The 26086-nt window shown below is 35.0% G+C and overlaps 1 protein-coding gene across 1 annotated transcript in view; it reads right to left on the bottom strand.

Moving 5' to 3' along the window:
* CFAP54 (cilia and flagella associated protein 54) overlaps nt 1-26086 on the bottom strand; it is a gene marked incomplete at its 5' end in the record, with an annotated part of 112992 nt that overhangs the window by 74077 nt on the left and 12829 nt on the right. Inside the window, 16 exons of the mRNA XM_029086100.1 lie at nt 1471-1613; nt 2604-2789; nt 5148-5240; nt 8325-8498; nt 10453-10574; nt 10658-10735; nt 11533-11680; nt 12286-12414; nt 13412-13470; nt 15344-15494; nt 16540-16674; nt 18636-18721; nt 19364-19532; nt 19649-19761; nt 20740-20835; nt 21734-21932. Coding sequence (XP_028941933.1) covers nt 1471-1613; nt 2604-2789; nt 5148-5240; nt 8325-8498; nt 10453-10574; nt 10658-10735; nt 11533-11680; nt 12286-12414; nt 13412-13470; nt 15344-15494; nt 16540-16674; nt 18636-18721; nt 19364-19532; nt 19649-19761; nt 20740-20835; nt 21734-21932 — 2081 coding nt within the window. The remainder of the gene's footprint in view (nt 1-1470; nt 1614-2603; nt 2790-5147; nt 5241-8324; nt 8499-10452; nt 10575-10657; nt 10736-11532; nt 11681-12285; nt 12415-13411; nt 13471-15343; nt 15495-16539; nt 16675-18635; nt 18722-19363; nt 19533-19648; nt 19762-20739; nt 20836-21733; nt 21933-26086) is intronic.

Below are 26086 nucleotides of genomic sequence, written 5' to 3'. Positions count from 1 at the left end.
ATTCCTGCTTTGTTGTCTAAGCCAGGGAGAGATTTCAAACATACACACAGTCATGAAACAGGATGTCTAGTGATTATCTGTCCGCATCAGTGCAGTCCACAGGCTGCCTGTAAATCCCAAATGACATGTAACATCAAGACCCTCAGTCAATTTGTATGCCTAGTATCACACACGTGGTGGCACTGGAAGGACAGAGGGGATACATGCCAGTGGACTGGCTGAGCCCCAAATAACAAGTACACCTTGACACATTACTTTCTCCTACAAGAGGATTCAAAGCACACAGAAGCCTACACGATTTGCCTGCATCCAAACAGCATTACCATGAGAAAATCATAGGCTCTGGTGCAAGTATATCAAAACAATACAGAGAAAATGCTAGCTACATAATACGTCTCAGAATAGGTCATTATCAGTTATCCTCTCTGTAAAGTGGAAATGGAAATATTCTGACAAAACTCTTAGGAAATCCACTAATATCTATGTTTTGAAACAAAGACCTTTATTTCTTTATTTCTTCTTTAATTCTTGAAATATTCAAGAACTATTAACACACATGCAATAAGGTTGTCATCATGGTTTCAAAACTAAGCCAGTCTGTCAAACTGAAACAGGGAGGCTGCAAAAAGTTTTCCTACCTCCTCCACAAGTTGGCCAAAACTTTTCTAATGAAAGAATTAGACTAGAAAGAATTCCACACAAGTGAAGTTGATGATTTGTGTTCAGTTATATTGGATATTAATTCATTACCAAATTATAAGCAGTTGACTAACATTTAAAACTATTATTTTTTATTATAGTATTTCATGTCTATTATTTCATACAAGTCTCTTTCTTTTATCTGGGAATTAAATAAGTTTTGATTTATTTTTGCATTTGGATCTATTGAATTTCAGTGAATGTAACCATATAATTTCTAGCTGTCCTTTGGCATCATGAAAAACCTATCATATTATGGTTGAACATTTGAAATTCATTTCTAAATTAATTAATTTTAAATATCTCTTCTAAAGCACTCTAGTATATTCAAAGATTATTGGCAGATTTATTTAGCCTCCCCAAAACAAAATTAGCAAGCATTTACCCATTTTGGGTGGTGTTCTTGACAAAATTTTCCCAATTTCTGAAATCTACTGCTCCCTTAATTGGAAATCCAAGAACACAGTGCATATTACATATTTTACATATGAAAATGAATCACACAGAATTAATAGCCACTTTATAAATGTTTCCCAATTATCTTAAGAAAACAATCATTATAAAGAATCACGTGTGCAAAGGCTAGCAGTTCTATAAATATCAAAAATCCTCTGCTAATTATAAAATTTTTATAACAAATTTCACAACTTTGTTTTCCGGAATGTTTTTCATATCACAAGTCTGAACAAAATTTCACAACCCAGCACTGTTTAAAATAAAATCTGCACATCTATAATTAACTATTATTTTAATGTTATCTTTGCCAGTTACCTGTTTTCAGATATAGTCAAATTACTACTTGCAGAAATAACAGCTGCATTGGCAGGCAGTGGAGAAGAATTTGAAACAAAATAATCCCACATTGGTGAAAATGCTTCTCTGGCTAATGTAAAGTTGCCAGTGTGATAAGCTACCTACAAAAAAAAAAAATGTTAATCAAATAACCAAGTCAAATATGATTATAGTATAAAGAAAGCTTTTAAAAATCCCATCCAACATGTAAAATTACAATTTCTGTAAAAACATTCTCATATATTTGAATAAAACACAAGAAACACATGTAGTAGCAAACTGATTCTACTAATACTAGTATGCCTTCAGAATTAGCATCAGAGAAGGCAAAAGAGTTTCTTAACTGTTAACCAGGGATCTAACAGCCCTTTGTGGAATACTTTACAGGTATTGTGCTGCAGCATTTGATGGCATATTATTTCACCTAGGTTCATTTTACTTTTGCTAATACTGCAGAATGCCTGCTGTTCTGAATAATGGGATGTAAACAGAGCCACACAAGTAGGCCTAAATTCATGTGGATACCTCTTAACTCTGGAAGATTTTAGGAAATCTAACAGTTCTCCATGACCTGATCTGTAGGGCTAGACAATTTCACTTTTCTCCAAGACACAATCTGTTTTAAATTTTCTTTACTAAGAATACAGAAAATTATGATAAAGGTATGACAGAGCCTTTGTGGTCTTCCAGAAGACACTACAAAAATAATTTCAGTATGAAAATGGTTGCATTTGATACCCAGTAAGTTCAATCACATTTTTCATTCCATACTGTAATGACTAATAAGATCATTTCTAGCACTTGGTCTCAATCACAAAAATTAAAAAATAAATTATAAAAAAGAAGAAAGAAGTTAAAGGCAGACTGAAAACCAGCAACATAAGAAAAGTAGCTGCAAGGCATCTTTCCCTGTAAATTGATATTTCCAATAGTTTTGAACTGAGTTACTCAAATATACCATTTGTTATGTTAAAAATGTGATTTGTGCTTATCAAGATTTTGGCAAGAAAGTCTTGAGTTTTTACCAGTAGAAAATTTCAGAGCTACCAGTGAAAACAAGTAATTACAACAACATTAAAGTATGTGTTTATTATCAAAGAGTCCAACTCTACCTGAGTTAGATAGGCTCGAACAGTAATAGCAGAAAGAGGTGGATAAGCAAGGATTGGCTTAGTCGTTTCCCCAATGGCATCACCAATAAGTTTTCCATCAGAAGAATATGCTGCAACTGCAAATATGTATTTCTCATTGGGATCTAAGCCTTGTATTTCCAAGAGGCTTTTCCCATCAGCTGGTATCTACAATAAAAATATTTTCTAGTTACATTCACTGTACATAACAAAAACACATCTCAAATTCTAAACTTTTATTGTTAAATAAATTACTTAATGGCCTTGGATACAATCAAAGTACAACCTAGATTAACAGGCAGGTCATGTTTCCATGTAATATTAGGTTCTTGAATACAATGAGAAAACAATTAAATGTTACGGGAAAAAAAAAAGTATCAGTTTTTTTCTGGAATGCAGTTGAGTAAACAGAGCATATAACCCAAGAGCACACTTAAGCACCAGGACCTGGAGGTTTTTTAAAACATTTTTGTCCATTTGCACATTCACGTGGTGAGTGTGCATGCCTGCAGCCATTGAGCCGGAAACATTCTAGCCCTGAGCTGTGCTTCCAGAGCATATGGCCACATTCATGTATTAGATATGGGCAGAGGATGTCTCAGGTCCTCACAGCACCATTAACAAGACTTTTAAGTTTGAGACACAACATATTTTCAAGATCTTATCTTCATTTTCCCTCCAAGTAATTGTCCACCTGCACTTTAACTTCATGGCTCACTCCTAAAAGGCTTTTCCACCTTCTTCTCCATAACCAGAACAACTTACAACAAAAATAAAGTTTTGGGGTCTTGAAACCACAAACAACTGACACAGTGACTGAAGCACAACATGAGAAACAAGATCATCATAATGCAGCATCAATACAGTGCTCTTATTCAAATACTGTCTGGCCTTCATAAGGAAACCTCGAAACAACAGAAATCCCTTCAAATGCTAGGGCTCAATCCTGAACCAACAGACCAGAAATTAGTGTAAGACAGTCTGTAGTATCCCTTTAGAGCAAGCTTTTCTCGTGTTGGTAAGTTGATAGATCATTCTATCACCAAGAATTCTAAACCTTTTCCATGGAGCAGGCATATAGCAAATTTGTCTGGAGATCAGCATTTTGCAAAAGCACGTCCTAAAGCAAACAGAAGTTCCATTGCTGAGGCATACGGTTAACCTCAGGTCTATGCATCTCTAGTGCCTGCCAAAGCTAAGACAGTCAGTGGCTTGGATGGATTGCAGCAAGTTCACAGAAAGAAGACCTAAATGTGGGGCAAAAGTCTCCAATGAAACAATTAATTCACCTAGAGCAGGACAGTATATTGAAACTAGCTCACTGGACACCGCAGGAAGCTTGGTTCTCTGGATTTTACAAGAAAATAAAGAATAACATCAAAACCTCTATTGCCAGTTGTGACACACACCTCTTTTTATCCACCTTCCTTTTTGAGGATGAGATAGGGGGAAAGGGAGAGATTTCCTCTCCATTACCAAAGACAAATATATCAGTGTTAGTACAAAGCTTGCCCACAAAACCAGGAAAGCTTGGAACACTGGGCTAAAGAGGTTGAGAGGTTCTTCTGTCACAATGCAAAACAGAGACCTGCCCTGCAAAGAACAGAACTATTCATTAAGAAGAGCTCCAGATATAAAAATGATGACTCAGGTCTGAGACTAATGTAACATTTGCTGAAGAGAATGTGCTGAAACTTTTTTACCCCTTTCTTAAAACTTCAAATGCAGAGTATCTGGATGAATTATGGCCATCATTCAGGTGGACAGCACACATAAGTGACTGAAAAACAGAACTCTCTCAGTCCGTGCAGCAATATCAGAGTGTGATCCAAAGAAAAAAACTCCACTAACACAAAACCAAAAACTCAAAACAAATTCAGAAAATAAAACATCAAATTGCAATAAAGAAATAATATTAAAAAGTACCAACATAAGTAATCAAAGATGTGTGGGATGATTTGTTATACCACATTTTCACAGCATGAAAAGTAAAAAGCATGAACCTAGAAGTCAATCATATCTGAACATGATGATTATTGAAGGAGTTATGTTATCATGTTGCCAGAATTAAGTAAGTTAATGTCTTGTTAAGAAGAAATAGCTGATACGAGTTACACAATTGAGAAAAATATTAAATTTTATATCTGCTTAGAATTTTTTTTTAATTCCTGGAAAGATTAGAGGCTGGGGCACGCTCTATAAATACATTATATACTTTCTTTTCCTTTTATATTTCTTAAGTGTCACTCAAAAAACAGATTTGTAACAGAAGGGACAGAAACTTGTCTAACATTAAGCTTCTGAATCATTTAATTAATTATTCAAAAAAGGTTCCTGGAACTTTTTTTGAGTTTTGGTATGCCTTCAGCCTAGCAAAATTTCAACTGCTTAAAATAAAGATCAAAAGGTTGTCAAAGGCTTGGGCAGTTACCTAATTTAAAAAATATGTCAGATGTATACCTCTAGAAAGTTGGTGGTTCTTAAAGGAAGAGAGAATGACCTAAAGGAGTTTTACCTCCGTCTTACCTCTTCTCCTGCATTTGGAAGTTTATTGTCATTTAACCTTACTTTCATATTACTTCCTCCTGCTACAGACCCCAAAATACTGTACCATGAAACCTTTGAAGAAAATGAGAACAAAATGAGTTGATACATAATAGTATTTCCAACTTTTGCCTGATGTAGAATGTATTCATTTTGTGAAAACAGCCTCTGAAAAAAAAAAACTTTAGTTATAAAAATGTATAGTCTAACATTAATTAATTTATATAGCTAGAGAGCTAGATATTTATATAGCTGGAGAGCTAGAGCTACTGCAATAGCTAGTATATTGCCATATACTACAATGGCAATAAAAGCAGCTGACTCTCCATTATCCTACCTCCTCTCTTGAGCTACCCTATACCTCAAACCTATCCCAAAGCATAAACTCTACAGGTCACCCTGTATATTTAAAGTAATCCAGATCCATTATTTGATCCTATCCTTGCAATGGTATTCTTCTGAAGTTGACATCAGGTTCTGATTCAGCAAACTACTTGAGGACAGATCCTTAAAAGCAGGCAACAAAAAAACAGATACGATGTAGTAATATTTTCTAAACAAGCCATGTTCTTAGTTCCTATTGAAATCAATGGTTTTTAACACCATTGAGCTGCTGATAATCTCGTATCATCTACACTCTTCAGTATCTTGAACCAAGGAAGAATGTAAGCGTGCATTCCTGGATCAGTGCTCAGTCATGTCCAGTGAGATCAAACACGGAAACTCATTTTGATTCATCTGTGCAGAACTGGGCAGGTGGATTTCAGTAAGTTATGCATCTGATTTAGTTCTCTTGCATTAAACTTCTTCTACTAAAAACTGTCTATTTGCTTTCAGCAGATATTTAAATAGACCTGATGTTTGGCAGATGAGGTCATTTTTCAACATATAAAAATTCTGTAGAGCTAAAATGTTCATTTTTCTTGTAATATACAGGATTTGTCTTGCAATGAATCCTGACTGTTTTTCAGAAGCAGATATTGAAATAGAGGAGATTATTTTCAGCAAATGAGCAATTTCTAAGATCAGGAAAACAAGATACTTTGACTTCTAGTACAAGAACTATATATGTCTAATTAAATCTGAAGCACCCATTTCCAGTTAATAAGTTCTTAATAAAAAATACATTTCATGGCCGTTCAACAGCTTTGCTTATCTTTAGAAAAAAATTCTTCTAGAATATCTGGGCTCAATTATAAGGATAATAATCACATTGCACCATCTAGTGGCCCGATATGTTACAGTCACTCTCCTATATCGAACAAAATGAAGTTTGAACACATTAAAACAGACAAACTACCAGAATTTAAAGAATTGGTTTAATTTTATAATTTATTAGGGATAAAAAGGAAGAACTTCTCCCTAATTAATTTATTTGAAATTCACTAATCAAGCTGCAATAAAACTGCAAGTTATAAAACAACCATTCACAGAAACTTTCTTACCACTATTAATAAGATTTGAGTTTCTACTGGTTTTATACACATCGTTATTTTGAAGAAGCTTGCAAAATCCCTGTGAAACTTTCTCTCTCAAGAAAACTGCAGTTAGTGAATTTTTCATGCTTTAGCTTTTCTGGGCATATGAAGAATAAGGTGATTTGGAAAAGTGCATGGATTTACCAAGGGCAAATCTTGGCTGACCACCATGATTGGCCTCTGTGACAAAATTACTTCATTTACAGAGGTTTGAAGGTCAGAGACAGATACTAGTTGTTAATGATTCATACTCTACCTGGAGGGTGGTAACAAGTGGAGTACTGCAGGGGAATACTGCAGGGGACTATCCTGGGACCTGTCTGTTTAATAACTTTAGCAATGACTTGACGAAAAGAGTGAACACACACTCACCAGGTTTGCAGATGATGCCAGATTGAGGGAAACAGTTGATATCCTTGAGGGCAGAACTGCTATTCAGAGGGACTTAGAGAGCCCAGAGGAATGGGCCCCAGGAACCTCATGAAATTTAAGGAGGACAAATGCAAAGTCTTACACCTGGGAAGGAAGAATCCCTTGCCAGGGTACAGACTTGGGACTGATAGGTTGGGGAGCAGCACTAAAAGGATCTGGGGGTCATGTTAGACAGCAAGCCGAACATGAGCCCATGGTGTGCCATGGCAGCAAAGCAGCCTAAAAGCATCTTGAACTGTACCAACAGAAGTACAGTTAGGAGACTGAGGATCGTGATTATCCCCCTCTGCTCAGCACTCATCAGACTAAATGTAGATACCACAGACAGTTTCCATTGTGCCCCCCACCATTCTAACAAGAAATGTCGAACAACTAGAGTGATTACAGCAGAGGACCACCAAGATGGTTGGGAGCTGAAGCACTAGCCCTGTGAGAAGAGTCTGAGAGATCTGGGCTTATTCTTCCTGGAGAGGAGACAGCTTCTGGGGACCTAACAGGAGCCCTTGCATGCTTGCAAGCAAGATGATGAAGAAGATATAGCCAGGATTTTCACAGTAGTGCACAGGATGAAAAAAAATAGACCCAAATTGAAGCAAGAGAGATTCCGACTGTATGTAAGGAAAAAAAAGTTTTCCCCATGAACAGGTTGCTCAGAAAAGCTGTTCAGTCTCCATCCTTGGAGGTTTTCAGAACTGACTGACAAAGCTCTGAGCAACCTAGTCTAATTTCACAGCCAACCCTACTTTGTGCAGAAGGTTGGACTACAGACCTCATAAAATCCCTTATCATCCAAGTAGTTCTGTCATTCTGTATTTTCAACAGAAGGTAGATTTTTTTACTTGAACTATGGCACTTCAACACTTCATTAACAGAGGCTTCAGTGCGGTACCTTCTTGCATCACATGATGCAACAGCCTTGCATCTCTTCAGACAGTAACTAGTATGTCAGCCCCTAAGCAAAAGAATGAGCTTTTGACACGTAGAATAAATAAGTGTTATATGATAGAAGCACTAAGGACCATGAGGCATGAGATGAAGAAAGTTTCATGCAAATGTGAAGATCAAAACAGTGAGTCACAACTGACTCACAGCAGGAAAAAAAAAAAAGGCACACTTAATTAAGTCAGAATAACATAATCTCCTCAAGAACAACAGAGAAAACTATGATGGTGTAACACAGTTGAAACAACTTTTGCTCTCTTGTGTATTGTTTAGTTATTTCTTACACAGTCATCATGAAAAACATTACCTGAATATCTGAAGAGAATGGGGCTGGTTTAAATGTCATGGAGCAATGTGATCTAGAAAGTAATAGAGGAGGAGGAGGAATTCTGTTTTTTTTCTTGCTGCTCATAGCTTCGTTGAGACTGTGATACAACGCACTTTGTTCAGCTTCAACTTGCTCAATTAAAGTTAGTGCTTCCTATGATTTAAATTACAACAAAAGGGGAAAATTATTAAAACATAACAATCAGACAGATTTATAATTTATAAATTGTTTTCAAAATGATCTTATAAAAATTCACTGCTATGCAGAAAACTTTTATAGATTTTCATACCATCTTACATCCTAAATTAGGATGAATGGTACTTTTTGTAAGCCTTACATATTCAGATTTATTTCATAATGTACAATAAAGAGAACGCAGGGTTGCATATGAAAGAGGCATATCCAGTTTTGGAAGAACCTATAGGAAAAAAGAGAGTGATCACAAATAATGTTGATTAGCAATTAGTGGCAACCAGTGATTAGCTCCAACTAGAAACAAAAAATATATCAACTCTTATTTAGGAGAGAGCTGGAGACCTAATCTGTGGAATTTCTGAAGGAGCTGTTGAAGTGGTTAGTCTGATTTTCTGTACTCCAGAAATAAAGAAAAGGGAGGAGAATGCAGGCCCAGAAAAGGTAGGGCTAAGCCAATTCCCTTGGTTAGCTGGAGAGAGCTGAGAGCTCACTCAGTCTTTTACTGTCTTCCAAAAATGACTCAGAAGTTTCCATACCGGGCTGGTAGTTTAGGAATGAGAAAAGGTAATTTGTATGTTTCTCCAAAAAAACAAACTGCTTTCCTACTTTGCAACATAATGAGAACAGACTTATGTTGTGTTGAGTACAGTAGAAAAGAGCAGAAGTTATGAGAAATTCTATATAGACTTCTTAGATGTTCCACAATAAAAAATGTAAAATCCTCTACACAGAAGCATGAAAATAAAGGTATGGATTTGCTATCCATGCAGTGAGCACCATCCACCTCAAGGAGGAAAATTAATTGAGCATATAATTAAATATTTCATCATAGTACAAATATCAAAGAAGATCATGCTAAGTTTGTCCAGGCAAAGATATTTTCTGGCAACTAGCTGCAAATACACTATATTATTTTTTCTTCACCTTTCTCTGTGGAAAGTGTACAGAAATAAAATATAGTGAAGGTCAGTATAAGGCCTTTGCAAATGTTTGTTTGGGATAAGCACATATTTCTTGGGAATTGCTTGTAAGTCTTCATTGGTGACTACAGTTACAATTTCATACCATACTTCTATTCATAAATGCCATATATTTTAAAAATATGAGAGATTTTTAGAGTATGTCTTTTCTGATTCAGTTTTTGCATTCTTCTGACATAAAAGATATGTGTGTTAATTATCATGCTTCCAAATTTGTAACACTTAAAAGAAAAACACATTATAGTAACTTCCTGTTTAAAAAGCTTTTTCACCTATTATACAGTGAGAATTGAAGATTCTGTTACCTGTTGTACAGGCTATAAAAAAATTTTATGCCCCACTGATGAGAAGGCAATTTTCACAGACAGAGGCTGGTACAAAGCTCAATGGAGAGACTCCCACTGATTTCAAAAGACTTTGAAATGAGCCCATGAAGAATCTACTTTTAGCCTCAATAAATTCCAAAATCTGCAACTGTTTATTTAATAAGAATAAAATAAAGTCCATGACATCATCACCAGCCAAAGTAATCTAAGACAATTTACCAATCTTGGAAAAAGAAGGATGCTGAAGGTTGCAATGCAGAGAAGGAAACCTGGATGACATTTTGGCAAGACATAGGTTGGTAATTGCAAAGTCTAGGTGATTAAGTGTAGAAAGAAAGATCATATTTCCTTTCAGGTTTCCTGTGTACAAAAACTTTGGGGATGTGCTCTTTCCTCGTTTTAAGTCACTTTATTCTTTCATCATAATGAAAATTCTTAGGGAAAATTTGACAACGTAAGTTAAAAACATCCAGTGTTCCTCAAATTCCTTCCATTTTTCTTATTTTTGTAAGAAGGAGTAATCCAAGTCTTAATTATACAGAACAGGAAAAACTGTGATAATGACAAAGATCTTCTACCATAAGATTTTATTTATTTATTTTTTACCTCCAGTAGCTGTCTTTGGGAAGAAGTAGTTAACCCTTCAGGGAATTTCTGTGCAGCCTTTTGCATCAAAAAGATTGCTCTGGACAGCTTATTCTTTTTTATTTTTCTCATTATAAGTGCCTCTATAAAAGAGATATTTTAAGACATTTATAAAAAGGCAGAAATAATTTATTATACTTCTAGAACCTTAATTAATAAGCCATACCTGTTAAATAATTGAAATCTTTAATATTCTTCACATGAGACTTGCTAGACTTAAGACTTCTGCCATCCTTTTGAGCACCTATGTGGGAAGGAAATCCTGAGTTACTGATTCTGATAGTGCTATTGAGAAAATTTCAATGAGAGGGGTTAATACATAGTTTTGTAGTAAAACCCTGTTCCATCTCATCTTCTTTCCCTTGGTTCAAGGAGAATTTCCTGGACTGATCATGTCACTAAAAATATTCCACCCCCATGCTCAAACATCTTTAGTACTTATACTAACACCACAGGAAAAGAGGGGTCTTGTTTGATCATAGAGAGTAGTGCATGCAGGAGCTCTGCAGTGTCAAACTAATACTAGCTTTTAATTTAAAAAAAACCCACCAGGAATAGGAGACCAAGTAGAGTTTTTTTCAGAAGGCATTTGTGTGCTAACTGGGAAGAGATAGGGACAACTTCACAGGATAAATTCAGATTACAAAGAGCATTGAATAAAATATTGAAGTCATCCTCTAGAGAGAAAATTAGCATTACAGAAAAAAAAATCATGCAGAACATCCCCCAGTTCTTCCTTACTGACACTGTAACAGGTAATATTATAACTGAAATATCACAACAAAGTGTCTAGGAATCAAATTCAATAGTTGTTAGTAAAGTTTAACTCCCATTGGTTGAGCAGAGGTTAGAGACTAGTATCATGAGGTAAATCCAAATTCTGCAAATTCAGTACATTATTTCTGTCTGAATGTGGCATACAAACTGCCCAACATCAGCTCCTCTTCAGAAAGTATATACTCCTTTATTTCTTAGTATTACAAAATATATTAACAGACTTTGATAAAATGATGGAGATAATTTAGCCTTACTGAAACCTACCTTGTGTCATTTTAAGAAGTTTCACAGCTACTCGATGTTGGGCCTGAATGAGCTCCAAGTGTAAATCCATTACAAAACCATTACCTGTTCCTGTATTATCATTACTGCATCCCATAAGAGAACTCAGATTCTGATCATTTGAGTCCACCTAATAAATAGGAAGTGGCAATTAAGCAAACACAAACTTTTATTACTTAGATTACTGCATCTATCTTGACATTTATATTATTATTTCAGTAAACTGATAAACAATGAAATTTGTCATATCTGTGTAATATGCAGTAATTCAAGAAAGCACAGAAGGAAGAAGAATGACTAGACAGAGAAAGCACGGATAACAGACAAAGAAAACTAGATCTGAGAATCAATAGGAAACTGGATTAATAATAAATATGAAATTGCAGAAAAATTTGTTTTATTGTGTTACCAGTCAACAAAACAAAGATCATACTGGTGTAGAATGATAATATCTAGAAAATATGAACTCCTCCCAACAGCAAAAATTAATTTTAATAATAAAGTTGCAAGCAATAAATATGAAAAGGATTTTTGCTCTTATTTTATAGGAGAAAGCTTACAAATTTCTAAAAGAAAATCTAAGAGTTTATCGTTTATTACTGAAAGAGAAAAATGCTGTTTCTGAGACACAGAGATTTATTTTTCTATTCTTTTCTTACATGGCGTAGGAAGATGAGGTACATTCGATGATGCTAAGATTTCTAAGTATGAAGTGTAGCTTTTTGTAGACTTTACCTTTGTACAGCAGCTGTCAAATATCGACTTTCCATCTGGTAGGAGGGTCATTAATCGAGATGTGTTCAATCCATTAATTGCTTTTTCAAGACTTTCATAAGCAACTTGTAATTGTTTTGTAGGACTTTTCTTAAATGAAAACACACAAAAACCTGGTCTATTAGATAAAAACATTCAAAGCTATAGTATGGACTATCAAAAGTAAAGTGTTATTATTTCTAGCTGTTGCAGTTTAAACTCTCAAATAGTCTTTATATTGGCACTGCTCCCCATGTTTTCAGATACTAATATCTATGTTTTGAATTTCAAGTAATTTTAATTAAATTTAGGAATTATTTTCCTTCAGCTCTCAAAAAAAATTTACTAACTCCAAGAGTTAGCTTATAGCAAAATGAAACTGAGCTTAGAGAATTAAGTTGACAAGTACAGTATTTTTCAAAAGCAGGTTTCCAGTGTTCCATTAGATATTTTCCATAAGAAAACACTGATTTTTCAGAAACCAATACTTTTAAGTAGACTATCACTGAATTAAAGCTTCTCCATGTGTGTAAGCATTAAGACATATCATTGACAAAACTCCTGAATCCTCAGACTCGTATATGTCTTTTCTTCTTAATGTGTTTTAGTAGGTAATTTTGAACTATTTGATTGGATACTTCTGCAAAGTGCTGAGCACTGAACACACTCAGGATGTTCCATGTATTCCACATCACCCTTACAAAGACAAACAAGCAAAAGCACAATCCAAAATATTTCCCTAAATGAAGCAAGGATTAAAGTTTGTACCTTTGTATCTTTAAAAAAATGGGCTATTAAGCCATTTAAAGCTGGTACTATACATTAGCATAAAAAAAGTGTACAATGGAAATCAGTATGATCACACTGTAAAAAATGTTTCAACTAAAACTTTCATATCACAATTACTATAAAAGACTACAGGATATTTTTCAGACTTTATTTCAGTGGAAAAAATGTATTTGCTTTTCTCCTCTGCACTAGCATGATTGTGGGAAAGATTTCAACTTTATAAAACTAAATACAAAACTGTATTAAAAGCTTCAAACAGAAATAATTGTTCTTATGCTATTCAAAAACATTGTATTAATGAAAATTAATTAGACATTACCATCAGTATTTCAGGAATAACACAGGTTTCATCTTGAGAGAGAAAGGCATTTCTTTTTCCTTTTTTATAGGAAGAAAATCAGAAAGTGAAAATGAAATATACTCAGAAAATTTCGGTACCATTTGATTAGCTCTACTACTAACTTAAGACTCTGGCAATAATTCCGTTCTTCAGTACTTGACTATGAGAGTTAATTATACTGTTTCTTGAAAAGCTTTTCAGCGTTTAAACACAATAGCCACACATGTACAATTATACTAATTCATTATATGATTATCCAATAATGTAGTATTTTAAAATGAACGCTATATATCATAGCAACATTATATCCAAGCCAATGAAACTTGGACTCATTTTGTAGTTCCTCACATTGTTGTAGTATTCATATAAATTTTCCACTTTTAAGTCATTTCAAATCTATTGTTATCTGATTCACAGTGGGTTTAATGTTTATTAAATTTATAGGAGGATTTTTAAATACATGAGGTAATATTTTTATCATTTATACTATTTTAATACATGAAGTAATATTTTTATGATACATACTATTTTAATTCAGTATTCCTTGAAGCTTTATTATCACCCTTATAACATTAGTTTGGATTGTTTAAATTATTTTCATTTATAAAGAATACACCCAGAATTGTGTTTTCCTTTCCAAAACAAGAGGAAGCAGCCAAAACAAGAGGAAACAGTTTCTTTGTTCTTGTTTACAGCCCTCTAGCTTGTAAAAAAAATATTTCTTTGCTGAAATAAATTCATTTTTTGCCCTTTCAGAGGGACAACCTTCTAGTCACTCCTGTACTCTTTGTGCCACTTTTGCCTGTTTATTTCTGCTTGTTCAGTGTTCTTACTCATAAGTAAGAAAATCTATATTCACTCATCATTCATTCAGTAAAAAGATTCTTCTGAGCATAAACATGTGCTTGACTGGCTATTTATCAGCTTGTTTTGAGCAACAACTTCTATTTATTCATTTTTTTCCTCAAAATAGACATATTTAAACTGAATGAAAAAGAATAGCAATGATGCTACAATAAGGATTCATCCAGTCTCCATCAGAATGGCCTGATTTTCATAGCAATCACAAAAGCCAATAACTACTCTACCTTATAATGGAATAGCATTATTCCAAGATTTTCTTACTTTCAGAAAAAATAAAAGATATTGTCATTCTCTTCTGTTCCTAGACATGCTCTAAAAGGATATTTAAAATCTACTCCCTAGTTACTGCAAAACAGTTATGAGAAATATGATTCATATTCCAAGATCCTACATCCACAACAACAGAGAACTTTTAAAAGTATGTCTAAATACTCATATTTTACAGCGTTAGTCAGGTTTTGTAAGGAAATTTGTTTAATGTGATTGGATTATAATGTCAGACAAGTTAAGTTCAATTTCAAAGACAATTGAACTCCTATACAAAAATCAAGACTTCTGTAGAAAAGAGATCCAAATTAATGGCTCAATAAAAGCAAAAGCTTCAGTATGATCTCAATATTTTCCTCTTCTGTTTGGCCTGCCACTACTCAACCAGCGCTTGAACACTTCACATGAGCCACAGCACACACTGCCTTCTGCCTAGCCAATATTCAAAGAACATATGAGTGATCTGAGGCTACTCTGATGGGGCTAAGAGATATGTAGAAGACCTGTGGGGAGGGTGAATCATAAGAGATGTGATTCAAAAGGTATACTTTAGCAGAACTGCAAATGCAAGGACATAAGGCATAAATCATTTGAAAACCAGGTTTCATCAGCTCTGATTATAGATGAAATTGTATATACAAAAAATTATTATTTTACACTCAACAATCACTTTACAACGATTTCTAAGTATGTATATTGGCAAAAGTTTTCAACTCGGGAAAGTTCCAGCCTTTTAAAGTAATTCTTGAAAGACAACTATATTTTTGTTGAAAGCTTTACCTGCTTTTTTCTTAGATTTACTTGTAGAATCAGCTACATTTTCCAATATTGCAGTTAGATGTAAGGTTACCTCTGCAAGCATTACAACATTAGTGTCTGCTATGCTGATCTTCTGAATTACTTCATTTATCATACAGAGTACACGAATCCACTAAAAATGGGGGAAAGAAAAAGAAAAAGAATCAGAACAGAGTTAAAACAAATTTCAGGAAGATATTTATGTATTAAAGAGGCAGATAGGGTTTTGCACTCAAAATTGTTTAAAAAGATTCATTAACCTGGAAACAATTCCTTTCTTGTATTTGATTTCTGGTTTTGAATGACACTAGACTAAGATGCTGAATTTGTGCTGTTCCAAAGCCCTTGTTTCTTCAGACAGTAGACTTTTTTTAAAAAATAATATTATTATTTTTATTATTTTAGAAAAGTTTATGAATGTTCTATGGGCACAATTTTTATACTTTATCATAGTGTGGTAAGCCTTACAGCAGATTTGATCACTTGCCTCTCATTTATCCCTTGATCTTCCCACTTAAACAGTGTAAGAGATTTGAATGCACCTGTTGTACATACAGAAGAAAGGGACTGTACACCACCTTCTGGTGAATCTCTCAACAATTTTATCACAGGGATCAGGGCCACAAAATGAACTCCTTCAGAAACTCTTTGGTCAACATCAACTGGCAGCCCAGAGAAACAAGTGGAAATTATCCTGCTCAAGACTACATTTCACCAAGAGCCTCTTAGACTCAGGAAAAGTTCAAGGTAAGGCTCTGACTTTATCCAGTGGGCCAAATCCTGTTGACCCACTTGTCCCTTCTCTTAAGCTGTAAGGTTTTTCCCTTTTTCTTCAATTCACCTAGAGAACTTTTGTGAATGGTATTGATATTTTCCAACACAACACACGAAATGCTGCTTCTTACATCATACCTGAATGCTTTCACTATTTTAGCTTCTATCATGACCCACTGGCAGATAATGGGTTACTCTATTGGGAAAAAGCTAAGAGGTATTTTGATACTGGAATATGGGAGCACAGTCTGTTTAAAGGTTATATACAATTCACATTTTCAGTGAAGAAGATTTATCTGCACTTTACAATAAGAAAATGTACGTAGACTGGAGATCAGTATTTTATCTTGGCTTTACTATAACAGACTACACTCATACTAAGAGAAATGCACTATAATGAGTACTTGGTAAGCTTTGTATTCGTGGATGTATTTTAAATAGTCACTTCCATTCATTTGGATTCGCTGAAGTCCTGTTTTACACTTCTGCCACAAAAACGTTATCACATCAACAAGTATTTCTTTGTCAGGTTGGATATTCTGGAAAGAAAAAAACAACATAATTGTGGAAACAAGTATGTATATACAGTATATAAACACTCTCAAAATTTTTCAAATAAGTAATAATTTTAAAGTTTCTTATAAGGGACGGCAACATTTTGAAAGCTTAAGAAATATTTTTTAAAAGTAATTTCTGGTAGATGACCCAAGCTTTTCTTCTCTTAACAATATAAGTGGTTTTAGAGTTTGGGGTTCTTGTATTTTTGTTTTTATTGTCAAACTCTTAAAAGTCACTCAGACAAGGAAAACAGTGAGATGAAAATTACATGGGAGAGACAAGCAAATTAACTACCTGTGAAATGTTATAATAGTCAATACATTCTGGGGAAACTAATGTAATTTAACATTTATATCAACTTTGGGAATTTTTTTTGTTACAGTATTTAAATATTTGCAGAAGATCTAAATTAGTAGGTTTCATTTTACATTGATAGAGTACTTCCACAGGTTATTGGTGCATGTCACATAAGGGAGCAGTGAAGAGCAACATAAACAACTAGAAAAAAGGTTGGAGCAGCATATCTAACAACTGAAAGAAATGTTAAAACACATCTGCATCTTATGGAGAGAATAATTAACAAATTCAAAACGCTGTTCAGTTAACCTCTTAATTAACGCATTTTAAAAGACAAGAGGGTCTGTCTATACTGTGTTAAACACACTCGGAACAGTGATTAAGGATCAGTACACATCTTCGTTGCTATTTATATCAGAGTTGGACTAGTATCTCGGGTGCCATGAAACTCAAGCCAGCTCTATCCCCACTATCTGTACACTCATATGTGTATCAGCATAAGATTTCAGGGACATTGATAATGGGAAGTGAGGGGAGAAAAAGACTGAAAAATAAGTAAATCAAGATGCCATTCGTTTGGTGTCAGCAAGCTGTTAAGACTGGCTCAGATCTATCACATAACTCCACCACCAGTTAATTCACTGTTAATCAGAGGAGAATTTGTCTTTCTTCCCTGAACAGATGAGGTACTGAGGAGATCTGAGGGAAACTGCAAGAACCAGAAGAGTTTAAATTCAGGTCACTTCCCTCCATAATACAGTGGTCATGTAAAAAAATGACAAATCATACTATCTAAAGGTATTAACTACCTTACAGGCAGGATATTTTGACTGCAAATATTACACTAAAGCTAAAAAATGGATGTGCTGGTTATATTAAAACTGGAGCAATATTCAAATTATATCTAAAATTAATTTTGTAGTTAAGACATATGCCATGTTAGCAGAACACATTTTTTCTAAGGAAAATTTTTCATTAGTCTTTTGGAACACAAACTATTTTAGCGTAAATGCCAGTGGAGACATTGCACTGTAATTTTTTTCCACTCACAGTAGCACATTAAGGGAAATCTCAGTTTGAGCTAGTAAGCTAAGAGTGGTTACTCTGGGAATAAACCATCAGTTATATAATGGGATTATTCTGTAGTACAGACTTAAGCAGAAAAAGTCCGACTCTCTTTGGTTTTGTTGCTGCTGCTGCTTGTTTGTTTGCAGTGAGAATTACATTAAACTGCAGGCATACTGCTGCTATAAAGGCATTATCATTCCTTAGGGTTACTGCTCCCATTTCTATAAACACTGCAAAAATGTTTTCTACAGCTGAGCATCTAAATCTAATATAAAAAAATTTGATCTCTGCTTGATTAGCTGAAATATGCAATTAGCTGTGTGATATTCCAAATTGATTTAATATCTATTAAACATTTTTAAAGTAGCCTGAGTACATAGCAACAATAAAATTTTAAAAATGAAACAAATATTACTTTTTTTAAATCACAAATTGGTCACATATTATGGGTACACTTTTTCATTTTTGATGTTTCGTTTTTATAAGTTGTTAATCATGCAACTGATTCCTTTGGTCTTAAACTATATGCATTCATTACAGATTATGTGATTCATTCAGAAGTAATGTCTTATTATACCTGCTTAGATGCGGAGACACAGGAAGACACTGCTGTTGCCAAAGTCATAAAATCATGAGAAGGCTCGCTGTGCTCTAAGGAACTCTCTACATTCAATGTTTATAGAAAAGGAAGAAAAGTAAAGGCAAGACATTGTTTCTAGTTACAAACCTATGTTGGAAAACATTTGAGTGAATTGACTTATCAATTTATGCCAGCAGATAATATACTCTAAGAAACAGTAAATACAAAGGGGATAGATATTCCCAAGTTTATCTACTTTCTGTGATAGTAAGAATTGTTATTTTTGGAAATTGAAAGTTTTCAAGATATTTGCAGTTTTTTTGGAATGTTATAGGATTAAATTACAATTGCATTAACAAGTTTTTCTTGCTTCAATTACAAGAAATTTTACATATATGGAGTATAAGGATGAAAGAAAGTCAAACATGTCTGTTTCACTTTTTTCCTGAAAACCTGTCTCAAAACATCCATTCATTTTACATTTTTGCATATAACATGATGTATGTTAAACATACATGATATTTCACACTCAAAGAACATGGTATAAAGTCATATTTTGGCAAACAAAAACTGGACAAAATTCAGTAAGCTGCAATTTCTCAACTGCTATTTTTTGTCATAGAATACTGCATGCACCATATTAAATAGTTTTTAAACAATAAGTAAAATATCTTGCTTCAAAAATATTTTAAATACAAACACTGCTATGACCGAACAACACTCACTTCTCAATGTTTGCTTCTTTTCAGAACCATGAGGCATCCCAGATCCTTTGGTATTATTTTCACTACCAGAAAAACCATGTTTAGATTTTCTTGGAAATAGTAAAGGTTGCATCAATGTAAGAAGTTTGAGTTCCATTTCAGCTTTCTTCCATGTTGGGTCATCTTGAGCCTAATTGACCGAAACAACCAATAGCAATTTCCCCTTCAAATATGTATTTTGAATACTCTTCCTTACCCTCACAGGAAAAGACTACATAAAGGATGTCTAAATCGCACCCAGATTACCTGAAGAAAATTAACAACAAATTCAATAGCAGAATCAAATACGTCCCACTCTTCATAGCTGAAAGCTAATTTTATAAATTTCACAGCAGCATCTCCAGACACTCCCTTTTCTCCTGCAGTGATGACAAAAATATTTTATCTGTTTTATTTATATATTTTCAGAAGCTTAATTTAAGCAATAATTTGAGTATTGATAAAGATAAAATTCCACGTGTTTTTGAAGTCAGAATGATCTTGCAGGATTTTTAAATAGCTCTACAAGACACAGTAGCTTTATTATTTTGCTGTAATGTCTATGCTTATATACTACTTTAATGATGTATCTGCAATGTCCTGTTAAATTCCAGAGAGGCTGTACTATTATTGATGTTAACGTATCTGAGTAGAGGACATTAAGGACCTAATCCTTTCTGTTGAAGAAAGAGCTTAAATCTGGGTATCACCCCACAACCTTTCATCCCAGAAATTTATTTTTAAAAATGCATAGAAACACGAACAATTTCTTGCAAGATAGGTGAGCATTTCTCATTACTCTATCAGAAAATGTGTATGTACACATAGGGAGTCTATTTTCTCACAGTTCAAGTTTATCCAAACCATACTGAGGTAGGAAAGGGATTTCCTGATCCTTGAAACTCTAGACAAGTGTCTTAGCTAATATATTCTGCTATGCTGAACAGTATGTAGAATATGCCAAGGTCCAAGGATTACAACAGTCCTTCTGTTACTGCATCCCATTTCTCTTTCATAAGAATGTACCAGGATACCGTTGCAGAATTTGGACTTTGAATGATTGTATAGGAACATTAACATATCAACTGCTATGCTGAACAGTATGTGATTACAATGTCCATATATTACCATATGCTATTTAAATGACACTTGTGTTAAGAAAATTGTAATGATATTTTCACATCGATCCCTTTTGAATGCCTTGACGTTATACATATAAACAAGCATATCACACACAAAGAGTAGAACTTTTTGCAGTCCCTTTATGCATAGAACTGCTACTAACGTGAAAATGAATTCTGTTTACCAAGCATTTGCATCACTGGGTAAAGAATCCTTTGAAAATTCAATGTGTTTACCTGTTAGTATCAACTGCAGAAGGGTTGATGATGTGTTAATTATGCCAAAATGATCAGTGCAATGACTTCCTTGAATGCCAGTACTGCTCACCCCGCCTTTAATACAGAAAATTAATTAAATTAGTTTATATTGCATTTGACTTGCTAGATTCCAATTAATCAGTAATCATATCAAGAACACATGAATCTGAATTCATAGTCTCTATAGATTCTTTTATTAACAATATATCTCTATAACCATGGCTACATTCAGTACAGAACCCAGCAAAAAAGTTGTGGAAGGAATCATCAAGTCCAATGTTTTTCTCAAGATTTTAAATCTAACTTTGAGTTATTTTTTGGGGAAAAATACATGAAACACCATGTTATGTTGACTTTGCCTGGCTTCCAGACCCCCACCCAGCTCTCACTCTCACTTCTCAACTGGACAGAGCCTCAGGATATGTAGCAGTTGCTTGGGAAGACAAATACCATAACCACTAATGTGCTCCCATCCTCTCCCTTAGCCCCAGGTTTTATTGGTGAGCCATATCATCATATGGTATGGAATAGCTGTTCAGTGAATTTGGGTCAGGTGTCCCAGCTGTGTCGTCTCCCAGCCTCTTGCCCACCCCCAGCCTACTGGCCTTTGCAGGGAAGAGTGTTGGAGAGACAGCCTTGATGCTGTGCAAGCACTGCTCAGCAACAGCCAAAACACCAGTGTGTTATCACCACACACTGTTATAGCCACAAATGCAATGCACAGCACTGCTATGAAGAGAGCGAACTCAATTCTATTGAGGAAAGATACACATAAATTACTGATAAAACAGATTTTACTGTTAAAACAGAAAACAGATATTGGCCCAGATTTTTATCTTAAATTTTATGAAGATAAGAAAGATTGCCTGCTTTTACCGGTGCTATTGTTGTAAATGAAATAGCAAAGAAAAAAATAATAAAATGGAGGTCTGAGCTCCTCACCAACACTGTTTTTGCTTCTTTATGCTGTTACCTGAGAGGATTTCTAGGCCTGCGAAAAAAAGCTCTGAAGTGACATCACAAATTTCAATTTCTTCAGGAACTGGTGGAGCAGGGCGCAACACACACCTGCTACTATCAGACAGAGCTTCTAGGATGGCAAGAAATTGAGCTGCAGCACCATCAAACATTTCTGTCAGCAGCCGTTCAGTAGTAGTGCGAGGCCATGGCAACTAAGTAAGAAAAGGTAATGTAAGTCTTGTAATATCTAAACCAAGTTACAATAAAGCAAGATTTCTTTCAAAACAGTACTCCATCAGAAAATAAATACACTTTTAAAACAGAAAATAATATGCTGTAAAATATATTTTTGTTATGAATTTCATGCTTTAAAGGCATAATCTCATGCTAAGTGGGTACAGTACTTAAGAAGTGCCATAATTTCAGAGCAACCACATGCAATGCTGCATGGTATTTTACTTAGAAAACAATACAATTGAAATTATGAGTGAGAGTATTGAGGCCATGTAGTTTAAAGCCACCCAGATATCTCCTTATAATGATACAGACTTGATCATAAGGAGCTAAGTTCTCCACACTTTGCAGAAAGTCAGAGAAAGATTAGGATGCTCAGCACTGCAGTAAAAGCAAAACACTATTGTATTCTCTCACTTGCATACTTCAGATACCACAACATAAAGATATAAGGCAGAACACACAAAAACACATTTGCGCTATTGACAGCTAAGAAATCAGCAATCCATATAAGAAAATATTTTAAAATTTTATTTCAATGTTCTGTTTACATGGTTACTGAACCAATACCAGACATAAAGTAAATCAGAGATACAGTACTTTAAAATGGTGCTCATAATCCATCAACATTTCCGTTCTATTTAATTGGCACTTTCCCAAATAAAAACACTTCAGATCAGTTTCTAGGCACATTTAACTGAACAAAAATTTGGGAATTTCCTTCTTGCTTTGCTGGATCCACATCCTTTACTTTAGCTTCCAAATTAATACTCACAAACAAGCTCAGATGTGCACCTGATGGAAAAAAAACTTGACCTGTTCAATATCTGGCAGCATTTACAGTACTAAAGCTAACAGTTTATTTTTGTTTTCAAGTAACTTCTATAATGAGTGAGTCTCATCAATACTATATCTATCTGTCTTTTCCAAAGAAAGGAACTCTTTCTGCTGGAAGTATTGTAAAAGTAAAAACAAAAGATAGTTAATATTGGATACTGATGGAGCAGCTAATCCTGGAAACTATTTCCAAGCACTTGAAGGAAAACAAAGTCATCCAGAGTGGTCAGCATGGATCCACAAAGGGAAATTCATGCTTAACCAACTTGATAAACTTCTATGTTGAAATGACTTGCCTGGTAGATGAGGGAGAGCGGTGGATATTGTCTACCTAAACATCAGCAAGGCCATTGACACTGTCTTCCATAACATCAGCAAGTTTGCAGGTGACACAAAACTGGGAAGCGTGGCTGATATGCCAGAGGGTTTGTGCTGCCATCCAGAGGGACTTCAATAGGTTGCTAGGAACCTCACAATGTTCAACAAGAACTGCTAAGTCGTGCACATGGGAAGAAACAAACTCATGCACCAGTAGATGCTGGGGGGCCACCCAGCTGGAAAACAGCTTGGCAGAAAAGGACTTGGGGGTCCTGATGGACACCAAGTTGAACATGAGCCAGCAATGTGCCCTTGCAGCAAAGAAGGCTAATAGTACCCTGGGCTGCATTAGGCAAAGTACTGCTAGCAGGTCACAGGAAGGGATCCTTCTCCTCTACTGGTGAGGCTACCTCTGGAGTACTGTGTTCAGTTCTGGGCTCCCCAGTGAGAGATATGGATATACTAAAGAGAGTCCAACAAAGTGCCTTGAAGATGTTTAAGGAACTGGAGCATCTCCCCTGTGAGGAAAGACTGAGAGAGCTGGAACTGTTCAGCCTGGAGAAAAGATGGCTCAACAGGGATTTCATCAATGTATGTAAATACCTGGACGGACAGTGCAACAGAAGACAGAGCCAGGCTCTTTTCAGTGGCGTCCAGTGACAGTACCAGAGGCAATGGGCACAAAATGAAACATCTGAGATGCCCTCTAATGGAATCCTAATCAGGATTTCAGGTTTCCTAATCAGGAAACACTTTTTCACTTTGAGGGTGACCAAGTACTGGCACGGGTTGCCAGTTGGTTGCCAGAAGGTTGTGGAGTTTCCATCCTTGGAGATACTCAAAAGCTGACTGGACATGGTCCTGGGCAACCAGTTCTATGTGGCCCTGCTTGAGCAGGAGATTGGACCAGGAGGAAATTTTTTACCCAGAGGGTGGTGAGGCACTGGAACAGAGAAGCTGCCCAGAGAAGTTGTGGATGCCCCATCCCTGGAGGCATTCAAGGCCAGGTTGGATGGGGCCCTAAGCAGCCTGATCTAGTGGTTTGCAACCCTGTCCACAGCAGGGGGGTTGGAACTAGATGATCTTTAAGGTCCTTTCCAAACCAAGCCATTCTATGATTCTATGATTCTGTGATTCTAGGATTCTATGACCAGGTGATCTCCAGAAGTCCCTCCTAGCCTCAACCATTTTTTGATTCTATGATGCATATTCTGCTAGCAAAATAACTCCAAAACAATTTTTCAACATTTTTTTAATAAATCTTCATAATGATGTTCACAGACCAAAAAAAAATTTCAAAGCTATACATTTTTTTTTAATATTTTGGTCATTGTATTCAATATATCTTTTTTCCCACACTGTGGATTTGTTTTTATGAGCTCAATCTAGGAATTAAATCTATGCAAGAAGAAAGCAATATACACCACATATATTCCAAGACAGGCTAAGGACAAATTGCAAATTTTGTTTAAATACCTTTGTTAAAATGCAGAGCAGAATGGGAATGTAATTTACTACTAATAATATTTTTGCATAAGCATTGTCTGGTCATATTTAGGAAACAAACACTGCACTGGTGCAGAAGAACCTGAAACTGAAAGCTAACTTAACCTAAATAGATTAGACTAGCTTGTTTCCATTTTTCAAGGTGATTTAAGTACAAAACCAAATTCCACTGCATACATACTAGAAGAGAAGGAGGAGCTTTAATTCTTTGCTAGTCCAAGCATAATGTGCTCTGTAACATGATGGACTGAGCTCTAACTATAATATATATTTCTATACCATATTATAGATGTTCTAAAATTTTAAAAGGCACTTGTTTTGAAAGTCAAAAGCATTTCAAATAAGCAATTTCAGTTTCTTCTAATAAGTCTTTCTAATACACCCATTTTTCCTTAAAAAAAATCAACATAATATAGACTAATGGTAAATAAATAAATAAAAATTATAACAATATTAAACCATTGTTTAAGACAGAAAATACATCATTCTTATTTCAAATTTTTTTGGCTTTTTTATGTACCTACTGCAACACTTTTTTACATGTAGCATATCCCAAAGTGTTTTATGAACAAACTAGATAATTATGAACAAAAAAATCCAGATTTATCCTATTTGTTCAGCTCCGAATGTTTGAATCTGCTCTAGCATCAGACAAACTATGGCAAAGAAGATGTCCCTTCATAGTATCTCTTTCCTTTTGTCTTTCAAAAAATGTTGAGATTCCTCAATTTTGCCATTATATTATGAGGTACATATGTAATGGATCTATATCTACACCATGAGAATCAAAGAATGATGGAATTTCAGTCCAAGGAGACTTTGAGAAACTTGAGGAAGTAGTTCTACTGGGAAAAGTGCCAAGCTTTGCATCTGGGGAGGAATGCATCTGTACAGACTGGAAACCAACTTTTGGAGTAGCAGCACTGCCAAAAAAACCCTGGTTGTTAAACTTCAGCCAGCGGTGTCCTCTTGTCACAAAGGCGGCAAACTGCAGACTGGGTTACACTAGGAGAAGTGCACAGTACATTCAGAGGTTATTTTCTTCCTTTACTTGGAACTCAAGAGGACCCACTTATGTCCACTTTTGGGCTCCTCTGGGTAAGAAGGATGCTAAGAAACAGGAAAGGATTCCACAAAGGTCTAACAAGATGATTAGGGGCATAAAATGCAAAAGAATAGGCTGAGGAAGCCTTAGTCTGGCAAAGAAGGGGCTGAAGGGTGACCTAATAGCTGCCCATAACTATTTGAAGATACTTATAAAAGTACAGAAGCCTAATTTCTGAGTAGAAACGGGTAGTATAACAAGGAATAATGACCACAGTTTCAACTTTGGGGGACTGGACAAGATTACTTCAATTCAGATGACTCTGAAAGCATCAGATAGGACATTAGGAAAAGTATGTTAATTTGTAGGGTAGGGCAGACTAGAAAAGGTTATCTAGATTGACTAGGTAATCACTTCTATTAAAGG

Source organism: Antrostomus carolinensis, unplaced genomic scaffold, assembly GCF_000700745.2.
Source record: "Antrostomus carolinensis isolate BGI_N321 unplaced genomic scaffold, ASM70074v2 scaffold1190, whole genome shotgun sequence".
Classification (NCBI taxonomy): Eukaryota; Metazoa; Chordata; class Aves; order Caprimulgiformes; family Caprimulgidae; genus Antrostomus; species Antrostomus carolinensis.
Note: the sequence above shows the minus strand (reverse complement) of the source record. Positions and strands in the feature narration are given on the sequence as shown.